At 55.3% G+C, this 22,071-nt stretch overlaps 1 protein-coding gene across 3 annotated transcripts in view; it reads left to right on the forward strand.

Moving 5' to 3' along the window:
* The window catches only part of IPO13 (importin 13), a 31,302-nt gene that overhangs the window by 421 nt on the left and 8,810 nt on the right, over positions 1 to 22,071 (forward strand). For all 3 annotated transcript variants that reach the window (XR_010441283.1, XM_064720455.1, XM_064720456.1), the window contains exons 2-14: positions 9,276 to 10,012; positions 15,388 to 15,528; positions 15,681 to 15,822; positions 16,793 to 16,959; positions 17,318 to 17,438; positions 17,719 to 17,866; positions 18,011 to 18,192; positions 19,063 to 19,089; positions 19,789 to 19,923; positions 20,154 to 20,297; positions 20,689 to 20,769; positions 21,356 to 21,493; positions 21,567 to 21,663. Coding sequence is in view for 2 of the 3 variants with exons in the window: in XM_064720455.1 (XP_064576525.1) it covers positions 9,276 to 10,012; positions 15,388 to 15,528; positions 15,681 to 15,822; positions 16,793 to 16,959; positions 17,318 to 17,438; positions 17,719 to 17,866; positions 18,011 to 18,192; positions 19,063 to 19,089; positions 19,789 to 19,923; positions 20,154 to 20,297; positions 20,689 to 20,769; positions 21,356 to 21,493; positions 21,567 to 21,663 (2,260 nt within the window). In the remaining variant the exon portion in view is untranslated. The remainder of the gene's footprint in view (positions 1 to 9,275; positions 10,013 to 15,387; positions 15,529 to 15,680; positions 15,823 to 16,792; positions 16,960 to 17,317; positions 17,439 to 17,718; positions 17,867 to 18,010; positions 18,193 to 19,062; positions 19,090 to 19,788; positions 19,924 to 20,153; positions 20,298 to 20,688; positions 20,770 to 21,355; positions 21,494 to 21,566; positions 21,664 to 22,071) is intronic.

Consider the following 22,071-nt stretch of genomic DNA (forward strand, 5'->3'; position numbering starts at 1 on the left):
CTGTGCCCGCCCGCCCTGCCGCTGGTGGGGTCCGACACCGGGCTGGAGGGGGAGCCGCCGGGGCAGCCCCGGAGGGAAAATGATGTGGCAGGAATGGGAGCAGGAGGGAGGGGTTGTGTTTCTGACTGGCGTCCTCTAGGTCGCCAGCTGCAGCGCCGGGCAGGGAGAGCCCACGGGTCTGGTCCTGGCTGCTGAACCAGCTGCATCAGTGTGACACCCATTATCAGTGTCTGCATTAGGCAGGGAAGGAAGGAACTTTTGCCAGGTGCTGGGCATTATTGGGTATTACGGTTGGGAAAAGCCTTCAGTGCGTGGATGGCCCATTGATACCTTTCTAAACCAGGAATCCAGCTCCTTTGCTCCTGCTGAAGCTCAAGGTCTTTCAAAGTATCTGCAGGGCAACAGGAGTGAGGCTGATTGCTGAAATCTGGGATCCAGGGAATAGCCAGGGCAAACCAAGGCCTGCTGGCATCACGCTCCTGTTGGAAGGAGCTCTGAGCAGCTGGTGTGGGACCTGGAGTTCATCACAGAGACTAAACAGGGCACCTCAGTGAGCACACCCGGGAGGGCAGCGGGGCAAAAACCTCCCCTTGGTCACCTTGGAGGTGATGGGGGCAGGGCAGCGGAGGATGCATACCTGAAGGGCAAACAGCAAGTGCATCACTCTTCCACTTACCCTGTAGCCAGACATCCAGCAGACATCCATAGCTTGGTCCTCAGACAGTTAGTGGGAATCCCAGTGTCCTCATTTTTCCTCTATAAGAATAGACTGAGATCCTTGCCAAAGCAGTACTCATGGGCGTACTGGTGGGCACATAGAATCATGGAATCATTTCGCTTGGAAAAGACCTCTCGTGTCCAATGGTTAGTGCAGCCCTGCCGAGCCCACCACTAACCCATTTCTGAAAGCTTTTCACACCCAGTAGGTTGCCTGGCCCCACAGGAGGTGTCAGGTCAGGGATGTCAGGTTTGTCACTGGGTGCTGGTTGCCTTTGTGGCTGCAGGTGAGACACAGCCCACCTCTCCCAGGGAGATGGAGACAGAGCACAGCCAGGGGATTAACTGATGTCTGGAAAATGCTACGTTCGTGCAACCTTCTGCAGCTTAATCTGCATCCATCCAGGGCTGCTGGATGATTTTGCCTCTGACTCCCTTTCTTTTCATCAGGCACAAACCGCTCCTTTGTTTGCACCAACAATGAGGCTCACACTTGCCCAGGGAGGGTGGGCAGTGCCAGGGTGGGGGCACCCGGCGCCGGCCGCGTGAGGTGCGGCTGTGCCGAGAGGCAGCTCATCCTTGCCAAGCTGCTCGGGATTTAGTCTCCCAGTGCCTGGGAGGAGACAGAGATGCCCTCCAGGATGCTTCATCTCCCCTCCCCCAGCCTGCCTCTGCCTCTCCTGATCTCTGCAGGCTTTGCCATCTCAGTGGTGTCCTCTGAAGGTGCAGCTGTGGACTGCAGTGGGGCTCTGAGCTGCTGGCAGGGGCAGCAGCACAGTCCCTGAACAGGGGAAGAAGCATGGGGTGGGATCAGAAAAAACACAGAGGTTCAGCAGGCTTTTCCAGGAAGGTCTGTGGAGTACAAAGTGAAGGAAAGATGGGCTTTGCTGGGAGCAGAGTTGGTGGGAGGCAGGTGGGTAGAGCCGCTTTGTCAGTGGTGATGCTGGCAGATGAGTGATGATGCTCCTACTGGCCTGGGTTCTTCCACCTGCCAGATTTTGTGCATGGCTCTATTAATAAATACTGAATACTGATTTAAGTCAGGGTTTGACTCCACTCTGAGTCAGTCAGTGATAAGTGCTGGGGTTAGGAACAGCTTGAGGAGCTGGTTATCTCATAAGTCAGAGGGCTGAAGCCTTTCCAGGTCCCCTGCAGTGGAAGTCTTCATTGTGTGACATTTGTAGCTAGGGCAGTCTGGTGAGACTGTGCCTGTCACACTCTTCTGATGGTTTTCATGGAGAAGATTCTGTCCCTGGAAAATCCTTTTGTACTCCTACTGTTGTTATGCAGTGAGGCTTTGCAGGGCTCTGGGGTGCCTGTGTAGCTGAAAAGGATCATTACTGTGTTTATGTGTAACCAGTGCCAGAGGGAGACACCTCCAGCTGTGAACAGTGGTTTCAGGGAGACAGGAGGGTGCAGGTGCTGGAGGCAGGGCCAGCTGACAGGTGTAAAGGCCTGTGGACAGGTGCCAGGTTGAGGTGCTGCACCTCAGGAGCCATCTGAAAGTTGCTCCCTGTATTTGTTTTTCCATAGGGAGCTCCTGTGGCACAGGAGAGGAGGCAGGCTGCACTGGGGCTGAGCTGGTTTGATAGGGTTACTGTGTCAACATCCCCTAGTCCTAGCTGAGGGCTGCTTGTCTGCTTTTTGTTTTCTTCTGAGCCTGACCTAGATGCTGCTCTGGCTTCATCACAGCTAGAGCTGGCTGGCATGGCCACGCTGTGCTGGGAGTCCGGCAGCTCGACTGGCTCTGCTTCCCCTGCATCTGCTGCTGAGTGGGGCTCTGTTGCTGTGTTTGGAGGGGCTGGAGGACAGGGAAGGCTGGGAAAGCCAAGGGCTTCAGGCTGTGGGAATGCTCAGCCTTTCACTGCCTAAATGGTGCAATGTGGTTTGTGACCTGCGTGTGCTTTTGTGTGCCCAGGAGCTGTCCCTGGTGTGACTGACAGCCTGGTGCTGGGGTGAGGATGAGGATGGATTGCAGATGTTTAGTCCAGGCTGCTCTGTCCATCTGAGAGGAGCAGTGCACAGGCAGGACTTGTGCCCTGCAATCTTGATTTCCCTCAGCACTTAATACTGCAGTATTGGACAGGAGAGGAAGAATGCGAGACCCTCTTCACATGTCCTTAGGGCAGTTGAATCTGCTTCAGCAGTATCACCCTTTTTGAAATAAGAAAAAAGACAGTGCCATTCCTCCATGAATTTCCCAAGTGCAGACTCTCGCCCTCTTTTTTTGTCCAATTCCTTCCAGGTCTTTCCTCCCTTGTCCTGCCTCTGATCCTCTGGGGTGTTTGTAATATTCGCTGACGTCTTTTCCCTAGCACATTAGCGGTCTGGCATCTCTGGGCCTTCCAGATTGCCGTGTGCCTCTCTGGAGATGCCTGATGAATGCACGGAGTCTCTCTGGCAGGATGGGTAGGCGGGGTGTCATGGAGCTGACATCCGGAGCCTCCCGCGATGGGAGAGGGATGGCTTTGATCACTGCTCCTCCGAGATGCTGAGCCTCGGGGATGTGGCAGCTGCTGGGGCAGCCTTCTGCCCAGGAGGATGGGGAGGAGAAATCAAGTGCATCTGGTTCCTTTGGAAGGCTATTGCCTGTCTTCAGAAACCTGATCAAGAGAATTACAAATACTCGAGGGTGAGGGAATGGCATCCTCTCTCTGGTGGCAGATTCACCACTGGGGCCTTAGAGGCAGCCTGCATGTGTGAGATGTGGCAACCACACTGGGGATGGTGAGCTGGGGGCCTTAGGAGCAGAGATTCCTCCAGAACTGGGCAGGGAGCCACCTTGTTACATGTTTAAGCAAATGTTCTTGCAGAAGCAGATTCCAGCCAGAGCCAACCTTGGCTGAACACATGGCTCCTTCCCGTGGTGTGGTGGTGATGGGATGAGAGGGCAGCATCTTGTTGTCCAGTGCTAGTCTGAGCTCCACAAGGGCCATTGCTGGTGCCTCATCTCAGCTGTGATGTATTATGGTGCAGGAATGGATGGGATTGGTGCATGGGCTCCAGCAGAAATTCCTCTCTCAAATTGCTTGTGCACTCCATCATGGAAGTGTTGGGTAGAAAGAAGGGATAGTGAACAGGGGTGTTTGGCTCACCCTTGTAACTCATCCTGGGCTTTCCATTTCCAGGGTTTCTCTCTGGTCCTGTTCACCCTTTGCATTTCCAGGCCCTTGCCCACTCTGGCTGGGAGCACACGTGTCCCACAGCCCCTGTCCCTGCTGGGGACCATGCTGTGCTCTGCAGAGAGCTGATGGCAGTGAAGCAGTGTGAGTGATGCCAAAGCTGCTGAGCTGTGTCAAGGCTGCAGCCTCTTCTGGACAGCCGAGGACTTGGTGTGGGCAAGCTGGGCTCAAAGAGGGGCTTCAGAGTGGCAGCATCTTTTATTAGGAGAGGAGAGAAAACCCTTTTCTTTTGAACTGCTGGCAAAATGTGGGTCCTTGAACAGGAGCAGCGTGCCCGGCGGCACACACCCAGCTTCATTTTGCATCCATTTGCTATTGTGGGCAGGCTGCCGCGTTCCCGGGGCGCCGGCTGCTGAGCCTGCCCCGCTGGGGCCGGGGGGGCCAGCTGCTGCAGGCAGGGGAGGCAGGGATGATGGTGATGTTCCCTTCGCTTGGCAGAGCCGGGGTAATGGCTGTGCTGCTGCTGCAGGCCTGGAGCACTGACGCTGCGAGTGCGCTCAAGTAGAAAGGACAGCGAGAGACGGCAGCGGGGACATCCCGGGGGTGCTGCTGCAGGGGGCTGGGGGTGCCACGGGGCCATGGCCACCGCTGCCCCTGCCGTGCCATGGCTGTGGACACGCTACGAGGAGCAGAGCAGGAATGTATTTTGCAGCTTTCTGTTTCCCCAGCTGCGATGCAGACCTCGCTCAGAGCTGTACCTGCTGTCAGCTCTCTGTGCTCAAGCAGGCTGGCCCTTGGAGGGCAGCTGTCTCCCCATGGAGCCCCCAAGAACAGGAGGCAGCACGCTCCTGCTCTGGGGTCAGAGTCGTGTGTCTGAGGCTCATCTTGTCACCCCATAATGGCATGGACACAGCACCTCTGTGCAGGGTACCCCATGGTAATGTATTTACGCAGTGCAGTGAGGAGACAGCCTGCTGGCACTGGGCTCCCTGCAGAAGGGTGAGAGCTGGGGGCTCTGTGCTTGTAGCAGATCCTCTTCTCTTGCTGTGCATGGGTGCAGCCTAAGATCAGATGCTTCTGCTTGTCTGTAATTCTCCTTGGACTGCTCCCATTCCACCTGACGAAGGAACCAGCATGGGGTCTCTGACCCATGTGTTTTGGGCAGGCCGCCCTGCACCAGAGCAGCTTACTTGAGGGGCTGATGTTTCTCTAGCGACTAAAGCCTGACTGAGGCTTTGGTCACAGCTTTTTAAAGCAGGGAAGAGCCATCATAATAAGCTAGAATTATTTCCAGCCAAGCAGAGCTGATGTTGGAGAAGGCTCCTTCCCCGGCCAAAGGGCATAGCTGACAGCCAGGCTGTTTACCAGCTCTCACATTACAGGTCTAATTGCGGAGAAGGCAGGTCTGGTGTCAGCTACCCGTTCCAATTGGAATGCACAAAGCTTCCCTGTTACATGTCACCCGATTTCATGCCTTCTGCTTCTCCCTCTTGGCACTAATGAGTTCCCCTTGTCATCTCCAGTGCCTCCTAATGGGCCCCAGGGTGCTGGCCAGAGGGGTCACACTAAAGTCCAGCAGCAGCCGATGCTGGTGCCTGGTCTGGCATGAGGGCAATATCTCCTTGCTGAGGAGGAGCATGCTGAGGTGTTCACGTGCGCTTCTGTGCCTTGCAGTCCCCTGCCCCATACTCCCAGCAGAGGATGGTACTCGGCTGATGTGCATGGTAGATCAGGGAGAGAGCCTAGTCTGCTCCCAGGGGCTTCTTCTGCTGCTTTGAGCCCAGGATGGTCCCAGTATTTATGCCCAGCCTTGGAGGTCCTCTGGAAGGATCTCCCATGTTGTGCAGAATACTGGATGGGCTGTGCTGCTGGTTGCCCTGGGGCACATGCTGCCTTTCCTTTCCACCTGGTGTCCTCCATGCAGGCAGGAACAGCCATGCTTTTTTCAGGAGCCACCACAACTGATCCCCTCCCAGGCAGGATACTTGCAAAAGGGGGCTGAGATAGTGAATGGATGCTTTTTTCCAGAATATTCATCTGACTTCCAACAGCTTGTAGCATGAGCTCTCAGCATTACCTTTGCTTCCATCCTCTGAATTGCTTTGTGTAGTTGGTAGATTTTTTCATCTTGCCATTCACCTTCTCACCCATGGTGGAGGCTGCAGCATGTCCCTGGGGACCTTTGCTGGAGACCTCCCCAGAGACTCCCTGCAGGAGGAGCAGGGCTCTGGGCTGGTGTTGCTGGGTGTGGACGCCTCTCCAGAGAGCTCACTGGTGATGGTGAGGATGGTGCACAGGGTGGAATGTGAGGGATGCAGGCAGGATGCTGGGATGGTGGTGATGGGAGAGCTGTCCACATACCTGAAAAGCTGGCCCTGCCTGGGAAGGGGTCTTGCAACCCAGCTGCTCACTGTTGCTCTTTTTGCAGAGGTAGTAACATCTTCCCAGCACAAGTATTGCGGCAAGCAGCTATGACAGGGCTCCCTCTGTCATTGTTACAATGCAGCAGCTGGGATTTTTTAGCATAGCCACTGCTGGAGTCTCTGACAGGGCTGTGTGCAGATGTGTGTGTGCAGGATCTGTGTGTGCAGATGTGTGTGTGCTGGAGCTGTGTGCAGGATCTGTGTGTGCAGGATCTGTATGTGCGGATGTGTGTGTGCTGGAGCTGTGTGCAGCATGTCTGTGTGCAGGATGTGTGTGTGCAGGATGTGTGTGTGCTGGAGCTGTGTGCAGGATGTCTGTGTGCACCTGCTTGTATCTCACCTTCATGTTGGGCTTTTCCTGGTTGCTCGCTCCTCTCCATTCAGTCAGATGATCACATGGCAGCACCAGCACTGCTGGCTTGAAGCAGATCCTGTTGGCAGCATCAGGCCTTAGCCAGCAGCACTGGCAGCCCCAGCCAGAGGAGGATGAGCCCTCAGCTGCTTCCCAGCAGGCAGACTGTGTTTGCCAACCCCTGCTCTGCTGCCCTGCCACGGTCCCAGTCACTCATGGTGCTGTGCAAGTCTTGTCCTGCAGGTTCATTGCTCCTGGGGCTCACTGTGGTGTGCCTGGAGTGTGCACAGTGCTGTGCTTTGCCTGGCAGTTTCCCTGATGTGACTGGCATGCAGCAGCTCTGTTGCCAGCACAGGTGAGCAGCTGGGGAGTTTGTGGGTCAGGAACCCAACGCTGTGGGCCAGGTCCATCCTGCACACATGGTGAGGTTCGTGTTTTACAAAGCCTGTGCAGGTTTAGAGGTTAGGGCTCCTGTGTACACATTGTACCTTGTAATATATGATGCATAGGGATTTTTCTCCCCACAATTTTCTAAGCAGTAGCACCATTTAAAAGAGAAGAAATAAATTAATTGGGAAGTGCATGGAGATGTAAAAGTAGAGGCTGGGAAGAAGTGGGGAAGGATGCTGGGTTAGGGAGCATGCAGAGGGCACTGCTTGTTTCACCTTGTAACAGTGCCCAGCAAGCAGGGAAGAGAAAGAGTGGGCTGTCACCATTATGGGAATCTCAAGTGAGATTTATTTGGGAAGCAAAATAAGCAGCAAACTCTGATGGGAGCAAGAGACTGAGCTGGTAATGGTTGGGAGCTCCAGCTCCAGCCCTGCTGCAGGATGACTCAGTCCTTAGCACAGCAGAAGGGGTAGGAGCCAGGTTCCTACCCCCAGGAGTGGCTGAGCTTTTAGCACATCTGCAGCTGCTGCTCTATAGTGAAGTAAATTGTTGCTTTGCTTGGAAGGGATGACAGTGCTTACCTCTGCCCCAGCAGCTGAGTGACACTTCCTGCATCCAAGTCCAAGATAACTGGGAACAGGGCGGAGGTTTGGCTAACTGCTGAGAGCTCCTCGTGGTCTCCCCTTGGCTTGCTCTTTTGGGACAGATTTCTCTCTGCCATGTCCTGCTTGTATAGGGTTAACCTTTTCTGTGTCAGGGTAGGTGTTTTAGTGGGTCAGACGCTGTCCCTCTGCAGCCCATGCTGGCTGACTCCATCTCCTACAATGCACTTCATAACCTCTTTCTTACAAAGATCTTTCTTACAGAGAGGTTATCCTCATTTTCCCCCATCCCAAAGTCTTGAACAGCAGTGATTCAAATTCTGGCCCAGGCAATGCCGACTCTGTAGAGTTCCTGCCATATTGTCCTGCTCCTTGGTCTCACACTGGGAAGCAGCAGGAGCCACAAGCACTTGCTTGGGAAGCTCATTCCTGTGCCCCAAGCTGCCAGTTCTGCATGCTTAAAAATAGGGTTTAAATCCTCTCCTGGGCTCAAGAACCACAAGAATTTCATAGGGCTTTTTTCTTTGGGGGGAGAGGCTGTTTGATACCTGGAGCCAGGGTGGGTACACAAAAAAATCCACTGCACCTGCTGCAGCCATCCTCTGATTTGCTGGTGGGGTGTGATGGGTGCCTGATTGCCCAACAGGTGCCATGGATTTTCCTTGCTCCTGGCATGTGCAGTCAGCAATTTGAAATGAAACGTGCAGTGCCAGGCAGAAATCCTCACTGCTGGAAGATGGAGTCAGGCAAGGGATAGTTATTCTTCCCCTCCTTGTGTGAAGACATCACTGGTTGCTGGCTGTACCCACTCAGGATAAGTAGCTAATTAAGGTTGGGCTTCATATCTGTGTAATATTCCTCTGCAAATAAAGCCTTGTAGCCTGTGTGAAGTTGTTCATGTGGATTTGAGCTATGCGAAGCAGTAACTAAATCTCACAAAGCTGCAGGAGCAGGTAAGTGATGTTTCCCTTCTCTATATGGAGAGATGGACTAAGCAGCACTGGATGTTGCAGAAAGCAGTGGCAGAGGTGGGGCTGGATGCCAGCTCTCTTGGTTCAGCTGTAACTGGGTGGCCTTGGGAATATTTTGAAGGTGCTTAATGGAAAGATTAATCCCTGAATTTAGTGACTATGGATTTTCAGGACTCTGCATAATGTGACAGACAAAAATCTGCAGTGGCAGATCTTGCAAAATCTTGCATTCCATGGCCTCATGGATGCAAGCTATGGACCACAGCACCTTTCAGGGAGCAGGTGTGAGTGGAAGGCAGGCGTGCTGGTCAGCCACGTCCCTTAACAGTCCTCATGTGGAAGAAGGGTCCTGTGCTCACTCCACCCCAGTGATAGCACATTAGCAGGGAAGCAGGCAGATTTAGCATGTGTGAAGGTGAAGATGGGAAATGACTAAAGAAAAGACATTTCTTGAATGAAGCATGAGAGGAGGGGAAGGATGCTTTGCAGGTCCTCTCCTGCTGCCAGATCACTCTGACTTCCCTGAGAATGGGAAGAGGGAGGTCAGCTAACACGGGCTGCCCTGGGAAGGGGGCTGTGCAGGGCAGCCTGGGCACAGGGCTCCATCCTAGTGAGCCTTCCCGCTCAGCCTTTCCCAGGCAGGACAGGCCACAGTGGTGCTCCTCAGCTGCTCTAGGGTGCTTCCTTCTCTCTTCCAGGCTCTCCATCAGTTGTATTATGACCCAAACATCGAGAACAAGAACTTGGCTCAGAAATGGCTGATGCAGGCACAGGTGTCCCCCCAGGCATGGCACTTCAGCTGGCTGCTTCTCCACATGGACAAGGTGCCCGAGATCCAGTACTTTGGTGCCAGCGCTCTCCACATTAAAATCTCCCGCTACTGGAACGACATCCCGGCCGACCAGTACGAGAGCCTCAAGTCTCAGCTCTTCACGCACATCACGCGCTTCGCCAGCGGCTCCAAGATCGTGCTGACGCGGCTGTGCGTGGCGCTGGCCTCCCTGGCGCTCAGCATGATGCCCGAGGCCTGGCCCTGCGCCGTGGCAGACATGGTGCGCATGTTCCAGGCCGAGGACTCCAACGTGGACGGGCGGGCGCGGTGCCTGGCGCTGCTGGAGCTGCTGACGGTGCTGCCCGAGGAGTTCCAGACCAGCCGCCTCCCCCAGTACCGCAAGGGCCAGGTGCGCAGCGTCCTGGCGCAGGAGTGCGGCTCCGTCTTCCCTTTGCTGGAGCAGCTGCTGCAGCAGCAGGACTCCCCGGGTTTCATCAAGCAGAAGGTGCTCAAGTGCTTCTCCAGCTGGGTCCAGCTGGAGATCCCGCTGATGGACTGCGAGAACCTCATCCAGGCAGCTTTCACCTCTCTGCAGGACCCAGAGCTCTTTGACACAGCAGTGGAGGCTGTGGTCAATGCCATTTCCCAGCCCGATGCCCAGAGGTAAGGACAGTCTCTCCTGTGTGCTGCAGGCTGGTGCTCCGGGACATCAGCAGGGAAACGGGGTGGGAGGGAAAAATCTCAGGCTTTTTTTCTAGCTGCCGTTGGCTCTGAAGGTAATGATGACAAGGTTTGGGAATGGGAGAGTATCAAAAGCAGTTGGAGGCTGTTGGTTTCTCATGGTTGGTCCTGGAAGGCTTTGCACTATGGTTGACTTGTAGAGACCATGAAGTCTTGGCAGCTGCAGCCCATGTCCACGCTGGCCTCTGATGATTCTGGCTCCTTGTGACAGGTCCTGCAGCAGCCAGCCAGAGAGCAACTGCCTTATTCCTGCCAGCAGGAGTTCAGAGACCTTCCTCTGCCTTGCACTGCTGGTCCAGCCAAGGAGCTGATTAAATGCAGAGATAGTAAAACCAGATCTGTCATTTTCCCCCCTCCTCTTGGCTCCAACAGCTTGTGCCAGCCAAGGACTCATCCTTTGTCTGTGGCCATGGCTGCCCTGGGAGCAGCTGAACTGGTCCTGCTGGGGCTGTGCTGTGGGGCTCCGAGCTGTCTGCTTGGCTGCACTGCCTGAGCTGCTGTCAGCTCTTGGGACCAATGCCTGCAGAAGGGACAGTACATCTCCAGTTCCCGTGGCCACATCCCTTCCTGGCTGCTTAGCAACCTTCCCCTCAAGAGGAGGGTTTCCTTGAAGGCTGAGCTGAGCTGCTGCCACTGTGCATGCCCTGTGCATGGCTGCACATCGCGCAGGCTCTGTCCCTCCCCAGCCGTGGGAATGATGCTGCCACTGCCCTTGTGAGCCCTGGTCCTCCCCTTGGCTAAGGGCAGGGGCAGCCTGCACATTCCCCAGCTCTAGGGCTGCCTGGGGCTGTCCTTTTCAATGACAAGGAGTTGCATCTGTGGACTGTAAATCCTGGTGCACAAAGGGACCAGAAGGATTTTAATCTGTTGCTGGATGGGGTGAGGGGTTGCCTCATTTGCTAGTGTTTAGAAGGTCACCAGAAGCTGTTTTTTCTTGAGCCTGGCAAAGGCTGTGGACCAGCTCAGACCCTTGTAGCAGGTCTGGGGCAGGAAGTGAGAAGGTGTGAGGTGTGAGAAGGTCACCTGCAGTTCTGAAATGTTGGACTCTGTCTTCCTGCTTTCAGTTTCCCTTGAGTCTCAGAAGTCCTTTGGCAGTGATTCCATACCTTTGTGCAGAAGCCTAGGCCTGCAGTGCTGCTCTTTGATTGCATTAAAGGCTGAGTTTTCTGTTGAGCTTTCAAAGTGAATTGTGGAAAGGTGTGACTGACAGTGGGGTTTCCTCTCTGCTTCTGTGCTGACCCTGTCATGCAGGTTTTTTTTGTCCCCATTCAGACCTACCATGCTGGGTGCTCCCTTACAGAATCTTCAGTACTTGTTCTCCATCCTTCTTCCTGGAGGCATCACCACCCATGCAGAGCACCCTCCTGTCTGTAGGCGTGTGGGCAGTGGCCAGGACAGGGCAGGCAGCTGGCCTGAAAGGCTCTGCAGTGTGTGAGCCTGGTGCAGCTCCTGCCCTGGCATGTGGGGACAGCGGTGGCATTGTCACAGGGTGCCCTGCCAGGCAGTGTGTGGTGTCAGCTGCTTCCCGGCCCTGGTGGGTGCTCTCCTCCCCTTTGTTTCTTGTGTCCACTATAAATGAGTTCTTCCTCCTGCTTCCCCTAGTGCCAGCTGTCCCACCCCTCAGCCAGAGTGGATCCAGCTCTTTCCCAGAGCCCCCAGGGAGTCTACTGACCTTTCTGTCTCTTATGTTGATAGTCTGGGAGATCCCTGCTGCTTTTCAGCTGCTGTCTTGCTCCATGGTCTCTTGCCTTTGTTCCTGCAAGGCCCTTGGCTGCAGGCTCAGAGCATTCTTGGCACTGGGTTGCTGGCATGGTCCTCTCCAGAGCTTATTAGGGCATTGCTCCATGAGAGGGTTAGTCTTGGGGCTCACCACATTGCCATGGGTTCCCTGAGTGCTTTCTACACTGTGTCCTTCCCCCTTTGCTCCCTCCCAGCTGTCTTCACTGACGTTGCTGCAGAGGTGATGATGCAGGTGTGCTTCTGCCACCAGCAGGAGTCCTAGTGCCTCATGAGCTTGGCTTCTGACTTTGAGGGTTCGATAGTTTGTCAGCCATCCTCCCAGGGGAGCACCACCTTGCAAGGCAGCTCTCCTGCTGCAGCACCTGTGTCCACGTGGCCCTGGTGCTGCCTCGCTCTTGGGTTAGTCACTTGTGCTGGCAGCTCCAGTTTCCCTGCTTGCAGGGAGTGGTTTCCTGCCTCTGAGGTGTTACTAGAAATGATGCACCAGAGATGTGTAGGTGCAAAGTGTTTGATCTCTGTACCTGCCAGGTGGGTGGGAGCCCTGTGAGCCCAGAGAAGGGGATGTGCCGTGTGTTGCTGGAGTCTTGATACTGCTCCTCTGTTAGGACATGGCCTTCCTGAGAAGAAACCTTGGAGGCTGGCCAGGAGCTGGAACTGGAGCATCTCTGAGCACACCTCTGCCCTTGAAGGTGGTGGGAAGCTCCTGAGTTGCAGGAGGGGAGGGATGGAGATGCTGTATGTCATCTGCAGAGGAGAGGCTTGGACTGTATTTTCCGTCTCATTTGAGGATTATCCCCTCAGCTAAATGGGTCAGAGAGCTTGGCAGCATGTGTTGCAAGGAGAGAGCTGATGTGTTGCATTTGGCCTCTTGGCCTTCCTGTAGGGCAGTGAGTAGCATCAGAGTGGGGATGCACCTAGGATACACCTCCTTGTGGTGTTTGCCCAGCATGGATGTTGGACAGTGAGTCTCCTCTCTGAAAGCAGCAGGGTGTTGCTACAGTGGTAGACTTGGTAGGACTGCAGGTGACTGTAGGGGATTGCTTGGTGTCTTGCCTGCCATGTCTTTCTGGTCTTGGCACCTGGTGCTGAATTTCCGAAGAGGAATTTCACTTGAGTTTTCCAAGAGCTTCATTCAAAACAGGTTTTTAATAAGATTGGGTTATTGTCTCATCAAGATGTGGTTCAGATTTTGAATCAGGAAGGATGAGACTGTCCCATATGCCTGTATCTTCCCTCTACAGGTTGTCCCCACACTGGTGCACTTTGCAGAGGGTTGTGGGAAGAGCAAGAGTAGGTGCTGGTCCCACAGAGGGAGCTGCAAATGTTGCAGTTCCCTAGGCTTTGAGAAGGGACCAGACAAAGTCATGAAAGCAATATTTGCTCAGCTCCTAAATACCAGGATAGCAAATCTTGCTCAGGAAGGCTAAGACAAATCACTGCAGGGAGCTGCATGAGCAGGAGTCACCATGTGGCTGCCATGTTCATGTACTCTTTCACAGGCATTCACAGGTTTTGGCTGCTGGAAACAAGCTGGGCATCCAGGGGCTCTTCTGAGCTGGGATGGTTTTGTCTTCTGCCTGACAGTGGTGCAGGGGGTGGGAAGCGGTGGCTGGCAGCATCTCCTGGGGCAAGCTCTGCACCTGATCAGGGATGTGGCATCAGCTGGTCCCTTGGCTGGAAAGCAGCACTGTCCAGGTGGAGTGACCTGGGGCTCCATGCTCCTGGATGTGGAATAGAGCAGCTCAGCTCTGGCTGACTTGTCTGCAGGTCTTGTGTGACTGGTTAAAACAACTCATCTAGAGCAAACATCTTCCCTCCTGGCTAGGGACCTTGCATCCAGGATGCCCTTATGTCTACAGACCAGTTAGTAGAGCAAGGTGGTGCTCAGGAGATGTGGTTCACCCAACATTTCCTAGAAGTCTTCAATAATATGGGATTGAAGCATGGAGGCAAATCTAGCTGGTTATCTCTGTTGGCTGTGCAGGGATTCCAGAGGATCAGTTCAGGTCCAGGCACTGTGAGCATTTCAAGGTAATTGGCAGAAGCAGAATCCTTGTCAGAAAAAGTCATAAAAGTCACAAAGCCATAAAAACCTCCCAGGGTACTGTGAACCCAGTGCTGTGGAGGAAGGAAGGTTTGGCTTACCCTGGAGCAGTGGAAGGTTCCCTGTGGCTTTTGTCTGGGCACTGCCCTGGCTCCCTTGGGCCTACCCTACATGCAGCTTTGGTTCCCAGGAAGAGGAGCTATTGAATTTCCAAATTCTCCATCATCACATTGTTCCCATGCTGCCACATGCATAACTCACAGGGCATCAGAGGCTTGCAAGTGGTTTATGCAAAAATAAACCCTTTGCTGTGTGGTTTTCTCTGGGGGAGAGGGCAAGAGGAGGGTGACCCCCAGCAGCACAGAGGGAGTGCTGGGATGACAGCTGGGATTGTAGACACCTTGTTTCCTGTTTTCTCTTGCTGACCCTGAAGGAAAGCTGCCACCACCAGCACAACTCTGTCCCTGCGCTGGTGGCACCAATGGCTTTGTTCTCTCTGAAATCATCCATAGCAAAGCCACCCTGCCACTCCGGGGTGGACGTGTGGCTGTCCTGGTGTCAGCACTCACATCTCTTCCCCAGGGTGGGCACAAGAGAGCTGGAATCATGTATGCCTCCCACTCCAAGCATCCTCAGCCCCGCACCTGCATGTCGGGGGCGGGCAGGGAGCACAGGCTGTGGCTGCAGATAACACGCCTGGGCGGGCAGGGAAATGGCAGGGAAAAGGCAGGCTGCTCATCAGCCTCCAGCACGGCCTCTCTCCCGGGGCCCTGGGCTGCCTTTCACCTTGGCTGCCTCCTTCTCGTTGCCTTGGTAACCATCCCTTGCAGGCAGCGGAGGGGAGGCTGACGTGCGGGATGGGATGGGATGGGATGTGGGAGAGCAGTGCTGCTGGCCTGTGGCAGCGGGATGTGCCAGGGACCAGCACTGTCCCTGGGTGGGACTCCCCAGTGGTGGCTGCCCGGTGCATCCCAGACATGGGGCACAGTCTGGATGTGCCCATGCTGGAGAGTCAAGTGGTTTCCCACTGGCAGCTTGGACTGCCTCTGTGCTAATCTGAGGGCATGGTGGGAAGAGCCCACAGGTCTGTCCTCGCTGCTGTTCTGCTCCACATCGATGCTGCTGGGCACAGGCACAGCTCACCCAGAGCTGCTTGTGGCACTGGCAGGTTGGCGGTGCTGGCAGCCCTGCTGGCAGCTGTGGGTGGGTAGAGGCAGGGGTCCACACCGTGGTGCAGGGGGGCTTGCCCAGAGCTGATGGCCCCTGGCTCAGCACTTCACTTGCAGAGGCTCTGCTGCAGCAGTGCTCGGGCTGCAGCTTTGGTCCTAATGCCACAGGCTGCAAGGAGGGTTCATGTGAGCAGTAAGGGCTCCTGCATGCATCCTATTGCACAAAGCAGCCTTCAATAGGCAGAGCTGGGCAGGAGCCCTGGGAGAGCATCAGGAGGGATGGATGGCATGGCAGCCCGTGCCAGGGAGGTGATGCCTGGCACTGACCCATGCTGTGCTTGCAGGTACGTGAACACCCTCCTGAAGCTGATCCCGCCCGTGCTGGGGCTGCAGGAGCAGCTGCGCCAGGCGGTGCAGAGCGGGGACATGGAGACGTCGCATGGGATCTGCCGCATTGCCGTGGCCCTGGGCGAGAACCACTCCCGGTGAGTGCTGGGGATGCTCCCCAGGAGGGGCACTGAGCTTGGAGCAGCCAAGCTGTTCCCCACACCCTGCCTTGTCCAGGACCTGTCCTGCACACAGTGACATGTGCCAGGGCAGAGGAGCTGGAAATCTGACCATGCTCTCTGCTTCCCAGAGCCCTCCTGGACCAGGTGGAGCACTGGCAGAGTTTCCTGGCCCTGGTCAACATGATTATGTTCTGCACTGGAATCCCTGGACACTACCCCGTCAACGAAACCACCAGCTCCTTGACCCTCACCTTCTGGTACACGCTGCAGGTCAGTGACTGTTGTGGACAGCCTGCCTGGGCTCTGTCCTCCAGGCAGGCCCAGAGGCACCAGTGCATGAGGACTGGGGTCTGGCCTCGGTTTAATTGGTGACAGGGATTTCTGGTGTCCCCACTTGCGCTGCACTTGCAGCTAGGGCCAGGCACATACCTAGGAAATGCTGGCCCTGTGGCTGGCTCTTTCTGCCACCAGTCCTCCTTAGAAGTGTGAGCCATCCTTTAAGGGCCTCTGTAACAAAACTAATTAAAATTTCATGTTAATTCTTTTCTTCCCAGCAGCAGACCTGGTTGTTTAGCTTCCTTCTGCATGCCTGCAGCATGCTGGAATGAGAGCATGGCCCTAGTGGCAGCCCAGTGTGTGGTCCCTCTCCCATGGTCAGTGTTCCCTGGATCAGCAGAGCAGCCCTGCCACACTGTGCTCTATTTTTAGCTCCTTTTCATCCCTCAGCTCCATTCCTCTGCAATCCAGTGGCGTGGCTGAGCGTGGGCAGGGAGGGGAGCAAAGTCAGTGCTGTGCCAGCAGCTCCTGTGCTGCATGAGGCCAGGCTGAGGCTCCCACGACCTCTTGCTGCTTCTCCAGATGGGTCTGACATTACAGGTGCATGCAGGAGGGGGCTGTGCTCAGTCATCTCTCTCACAGCAGTCTGAGGCACCCATGCTCCTGGTGTAGGGGTGCTCCCAAGGGTAGGACATGGCAGGATACTGCCACTCCCTATGACGATGCTGTCTGAAGGTCCACCCAGCTTCTGGGGCTTCTGGCACCATGCCTCCAGATAATGCTGCCACTGCAGAAGGGCACAGCATCAAGTGAATCTTAGGGAGCTGGAAATGCAGCCTTCCAAGGTATGACAGGTCCCACTAGCACTGGGAGATGTGCCTGAGACCCCTATGCAGCAGGCATGTTAGCTCTGTTTGCCTTTCCCTGCAACACCTGATGTGTTTATTCCTGCTCCTGCCTCCAGGATGATATCCTCTCCTTTGAGCCAGACAAGCAGGCAGTGTACCAGCAGGTCTACAGGCCTGTGTACTTCCAGCTGGTGGATGTGCTGCTGCACAAAGCCCAGTTCCCCTCCGATGAGGAGTATGGCTTCTGGTCGTCGGATGAGAAGGAGCAGTTTCGGATATACAGGTACAAGTGGGAGATTTGGATTTGCTTGTCAGGCAGGTGATGCAGGGGCAGCATTCTGCCACCCTGGAGACTGAGTACTGAGTATGGTGAGCCAAGGAGGGACACAGAGGAGATTCCTTCCATCAAGAGCTGTTTTGGCTGTGGTGGTAATGTGAAAATGAGCTGGTTTGGCTCATTTGGCAAAATTTTGGCACAGCACCAGTTACCCTGCCCGAGAGGCTATAGGATCACTCCATTGGTTGGGACAGTGTGCTTGTATGAGTAGTGCCTGTGCCCTGGAGAGAAAGTGACGTGTCCACACATGGAGCTCTCTGCGTGGGCTGGGGACAGCATTTGGAGACACCTGTGTTCTCTGCAGGGTGGACATCTCTGACACGCTGATGTATGTGTATGAGATGCTGGGTGCTGAGCTCCTGAGCAGCCTCTATGACAAACTGGGACGTCTCCTGACCAACACAGAGCAGCCGTCCACGTGGCAGGTGAGCAAGGGGACCCAGGGCTGACAGCTCCGTGTCCTCACCCTCAATGGGGCATTGAAAGCAAAGGGACGTGAGGTAAGGAGCATGAGCAGAGCACACAAACAGTCTCTCTGGGGTCTGCTGTGGAGAGGAATAGGTCTTTTGCCTCTCTGTCCTTAGTTCTGCCAAGGAATCAGCCTCTTCAGCTACTGTGGGGGTGCTGAGCTGGTGCCTGGAGCTGGGGTAGGGTTGGGCATCAGGGATCAGTGCAAGGCTCTGACAGTGCCTCTCCCACCCTCAGCACACGGAGGCCTTGCTCTATGGCTTCCAGTCCATTGCTGAGACCATTGATGTGAACTACTCCGACGTGGTGCCCGGGCTGATCGGCCTCATTCCCCGGATCAGCATCAGCAACGTGCAGCTTGCTGACACCGTCATGTTCACTATTGGTGAGTGGGCTGGGCAGGGAAAGCCCCCCTGAGACCACATCTGCCCAGCAATACCAGTGGTGAAAAGCAAAGCTGGGCATTGTGGAATGCAAGAGCAAGAACCTGTGGTGCAGTCCTGCAGTCTGACCCCATCCATGTATGCAGGATCCCTGTCTGAGTGGCTGGCTGATCACCCTGTCATGATTAACAACGTGTTACCACTGGTGCTCCAAGCCTTGGGCAACCCTGAGCTCTCCATCTCCAGTGTCTCCACCCTGAAAAAGATCTGCCGAGAGTGCAAGTACGACCTGCCACCCTATGCTGCCAACATTGTCGCTGTGTCACAGGTAGGAGCTCTGTGCTGAAGGTTTTGGGTGACCTGGGATGTGCTCTGTGCACGCCTTTTCCTTTGTAAGGTCCAGGGCAGGGGGACAAAAGAGCAGCTCAGGGCATCTTGCTTGGCGCAGGTTTCGTGCCAATTTTGTTCATAGGCTAGTAAATCCATATGGCAGGCCCTGTGTCCTGCTGTGAATGCAGAAATGGCAGCCACTGACAGACATGACTGCCAGGAGTCTGCTGGGGTTGCACGTGGGTGTCTGTCCTTCCCCCAGGGTTTTGTTTGCCTTGTTGGGAACAGCAGTCTGCCAGCTGTGCACCTGCCAGCTGCTAGTGCCACTGCTGGGCATCTTGGAGGGCAGCACCCTGCTGTTCAGGCCTCTCCTGCAGCCTGAGCTGATCCCTGCAGTGCTGGGGAAGCTTGTTCCATGCTCCTTCTTGACCCTCAAGATTTGTGGCAGCTGGGGCTCAGAATCCTGAGGCACCAGGAGAAAGGCTGGACTTGGGCAAGCTGCCAGGATGCACATGGGAGGAGAGAGGTGAAGGGCTCTTAAAAGCATCTCTGCTTTTAGAGCATGGGGAGCACTGGAATAAGGAAACCCTGGCTGAGGTTGACTCCTTGAGCAATCCTGCTGCAGAGCCCATCCAAGCCAGGAGCTCCTCTTGCTGGGTGGCTGAGTGGGCTGGCTCAGGGGACAGGGATTTTAGTTCTTGCCTGTGGCAGGTTATGGGGAGCACACAGTGTTTGTGCTCACACTGGTGTTAGTTGTCTCAGCCTCCTGTGTCAGTCCTACCTCCTGCTGTCAGTCCTGATGCCTGGAAGGGAAGGGTCTTTCTGCAGCACTCACCCTTCTCTTCTCCTCTCCCTTTCCCTTTGACAGGAGGTGTTGATGAAGCAGATTCACAAGGTAAGAGAGGCTGACTCACACCTCTGCTGGTTCTCCTTGCCCCCCGTGCCCCCTTAGTCATACTCAGCTGAAGACACAGAGCTGTCCCCAGAGGAGAGCTCAGCACTGCATCCATGGTGTGCAGGATCAGGAGATCCTGCTGGCTGCTTCTCACTGCTGCTGGGCTTCACTTCCCCACACAGCCTGGGGTTCTGCTGGGAGGGTATGTCCCCTAGAGAGGGAGGAGGAGGAGGCTTAACTCTAGCAGTTCCCAGTCTCTCCAAACCCAGGGATACCTAGATGACAGGCGTGTTTTCAAGAGGAGAAAGGGAGATAAGTGTAGGAACTGAGCCCCAGCCTTGCTCAGGGCAGGGTGACTAGGGCAGGGTGACTAGGGCAGGGTGGCTGTGACAGGCTGTGCAAAGGATGGTGTGCCAAGTTAGGGTGAGTGATGCCAGCTTGGAGATCTCTGGACACCAGGTGGTCTTTCCTTGGCAGGTGCTGGGAGGAGGCCAGGTGTGCTGAAGCCAGAGCTCCTGTTCCCTGGGAACAGATGCTGTTAGGGAGCTGTTCCTTTCTCCTGCAGTGAGATGCGCCTAGAGGGACCCAGATAGAGCAGCTCAGGAGCTGCAGCAGGGTCCCAGCTGGGACCCTGGCAGCTGTCAGAGCATGGGCTGTGGGCTAGGCAGTGACCTCCCTGTTGTGTCTTCTCTGTCCCAGACAAGCCAGTGCATGTGGCTGATGCAGGCTCTTGGTTTCCTGCTTTCTGCACTGCAAGTGGAGGAGATCCTGAAGAACCTGCACTCCCTGATCACCCCCTACATCCAGCAGCTGGAAAAGCTGGCTGATGAAACGGTGAGTGCCTGTGTGCTGCCTCCATCCAGAAGTGGTTTCTCCTGCTGGCTGTAGCCCTGGGGCTGCTGTGCTGAAGCAGCACTCTAAGCATGGGCTCAAGGGAAAGTGCAGTGCAGGGAATCCCTCTCTGGCACTTTGCCTCTGCAGTTCAGTTCCTCAGCATCCCAAAGACATGACTACGATTGAGTAGTGCAGGCTGTGTCATACTTTGGCTTTATTTTCCCTGGCAGCCCAATCCCTCCAACAGGCTGGCCATCATCCACATCCTGGGCCTGCTTTCCAACCTCTTCACCACCCTAGACATCAGCCACCACGATGACGACCATGAGAGCACCGAGGTCAAAAAACTGCCAGTGCAGCAAGGACCCAACCCAGTGAGTAGAGCTAAAGCTCCAAGTTCTCTGCCACAGACTGTCCAAAACCTCACAACTCACTGCACCAGAGGGGGGTTAATGGGGAATGCAGCATGTGCCAGCAAGAGGGTGGTGCCAGTCTGTTCCAGCTAAAATAGCTCCTTCAGCTCATCCCACCACTCCTGAGGTGGACAGAGCTGACTTGCCTCTTGGATGCCTCTTGGCTAGGTGCTGCTCTGGAGGGTGGCCTGGGTGCTACCTGCCAACTGTGAGCAGTGCCAGGCTGCTTCAGAAATAAAGCTGTCCAGCTTTGGAGAGGGGTGGTGCCTGAAGGTTTGAGTCCAGGCCTTGCTTAGTCTTGAATCTCCCCTTCCCAGTGCCAATTCTCTTCAGTGTCTCTCATTCCTTACAGGTGGTGGTGGTTCTGCAGCAAGTCTTCCAGCTCATACAGAAGGTTCTCAGCAAGTGGCTGAATGATGCCCAGGTGGTGGAGGTAACCTGGTTTCACCTGTATACTGCCTGCAGCTCTGCCTGTCCTTGCTGACCTGAGCAGGGGACAGCAAAGGACGAACTCTGTGTGATGGCCTGTGAGAGGGATGTCTTGCTGGATTATCTGGACCAGTGCTGCTTGCTGTCACCAGCAGCATCAAGTCATTCTTGTCTGTCTTGTTCCTCCATCAGCTCTGCTTCTCTCCAGTAACTGGGGTCCTGCCATGAGCAGGGAGGTGGGATCTACCCAACCTGTGTTACCTAAAAGAACAGCTCTGTTCTGAACTGGATCTGTATCATCTGGTGCTTGTCCATTTCTTCAGTCCAGTACTGCCCCTGTGCAATGTCCCACCAGCCATTTCTCCCTGGCCCTTGGGGACCCTTCCTGCTGTGGTGGGAAGGGTTTTTCCTGGTCACTGGGAGCATCCTGTGCTGCAGGGCAGGCCAGCAGTATCAGAGCAGGTCTGAGCCCTTTGCCTGGCTGGTCCCTGTGCCCAGTGCCAGCTCTTTGCTCCCCTGGGACCCATAAATTAAGCCCTGGGAGAGGTCTCCTGATGCCCATTGCTCATGCAGTCCCTCTCTTCCCACAGTCTGTCTGTGCCATATTTGAGAAGTCTGTGAAGACCCTCCTGGATGATTTTGCCCCCATGGTGCCTCAGCTGTGTGAGATGCTGGGGCAGATGTACAGCACCATTCCCCAGGTCTCTGCCATTGAACTCACGCGGCAGGTATGGACTGTGCCTGGGAGGCTGGGGACGTGCAAGGCCAGCAGGAGCTTCAGTCCTTCTCTCTCTTTTGCAGCTGGTTCACATCTTTGCCCATGAGCCTGCCCACTTCCCTCCCATCAAGGCCCTGTTCTTGCTCGTTACCTCAGTCACACTGACCCTGTTCCAGCAAGGTACGTAGGATTAGCTGTCCCTGCTACAGCTGGGGCTGTTGTCAGGCTTTTGCATGCGTGGACTCTGGAGGCCTCTTACCAGGAATGGCTGTTTTCACTCCTAGCTAAGCTAATTGGGGCCATCTCTGTTTCTTGGATTCATCCCAACCCCTGGAAGGTGGGTACCTTCCCTGCAGGCAACAGAAGCAGGAAACCCCTGGGTGCTCTGGGCCTCTGTGTTGTTACAGCAGCCCAGGCTGGATATCACATGCAGCCAGGGCCCATCTGGAGCTGCAGTCCAGCTTGGCAGGGAAGCTATGCCCACAGGAACATCTTGGGGCTTCTCTGGGGTCCACTGCTGCTTGTAGTGGCCTGAAATCAAGCCCTTATGAGCAGGAGAATGTGTGTGTGAACAGCTGGGAAATTACT

Source organism: Zonotrichia leucophrys, chromosome 8 (assembly GCF_028769735.1).
Source record: "Zonotrichia leucophrys gambelii isolate GWCS_2022_RI chromosome 8, RI_Zleu_2.0, whole genome shotgun sequence".
NCBI lineage: Eukaryota > Metazoa > Chordata > Aves > Passeriformes > Passerellidae > Zonotrichia > Zonotrichia leucophrys.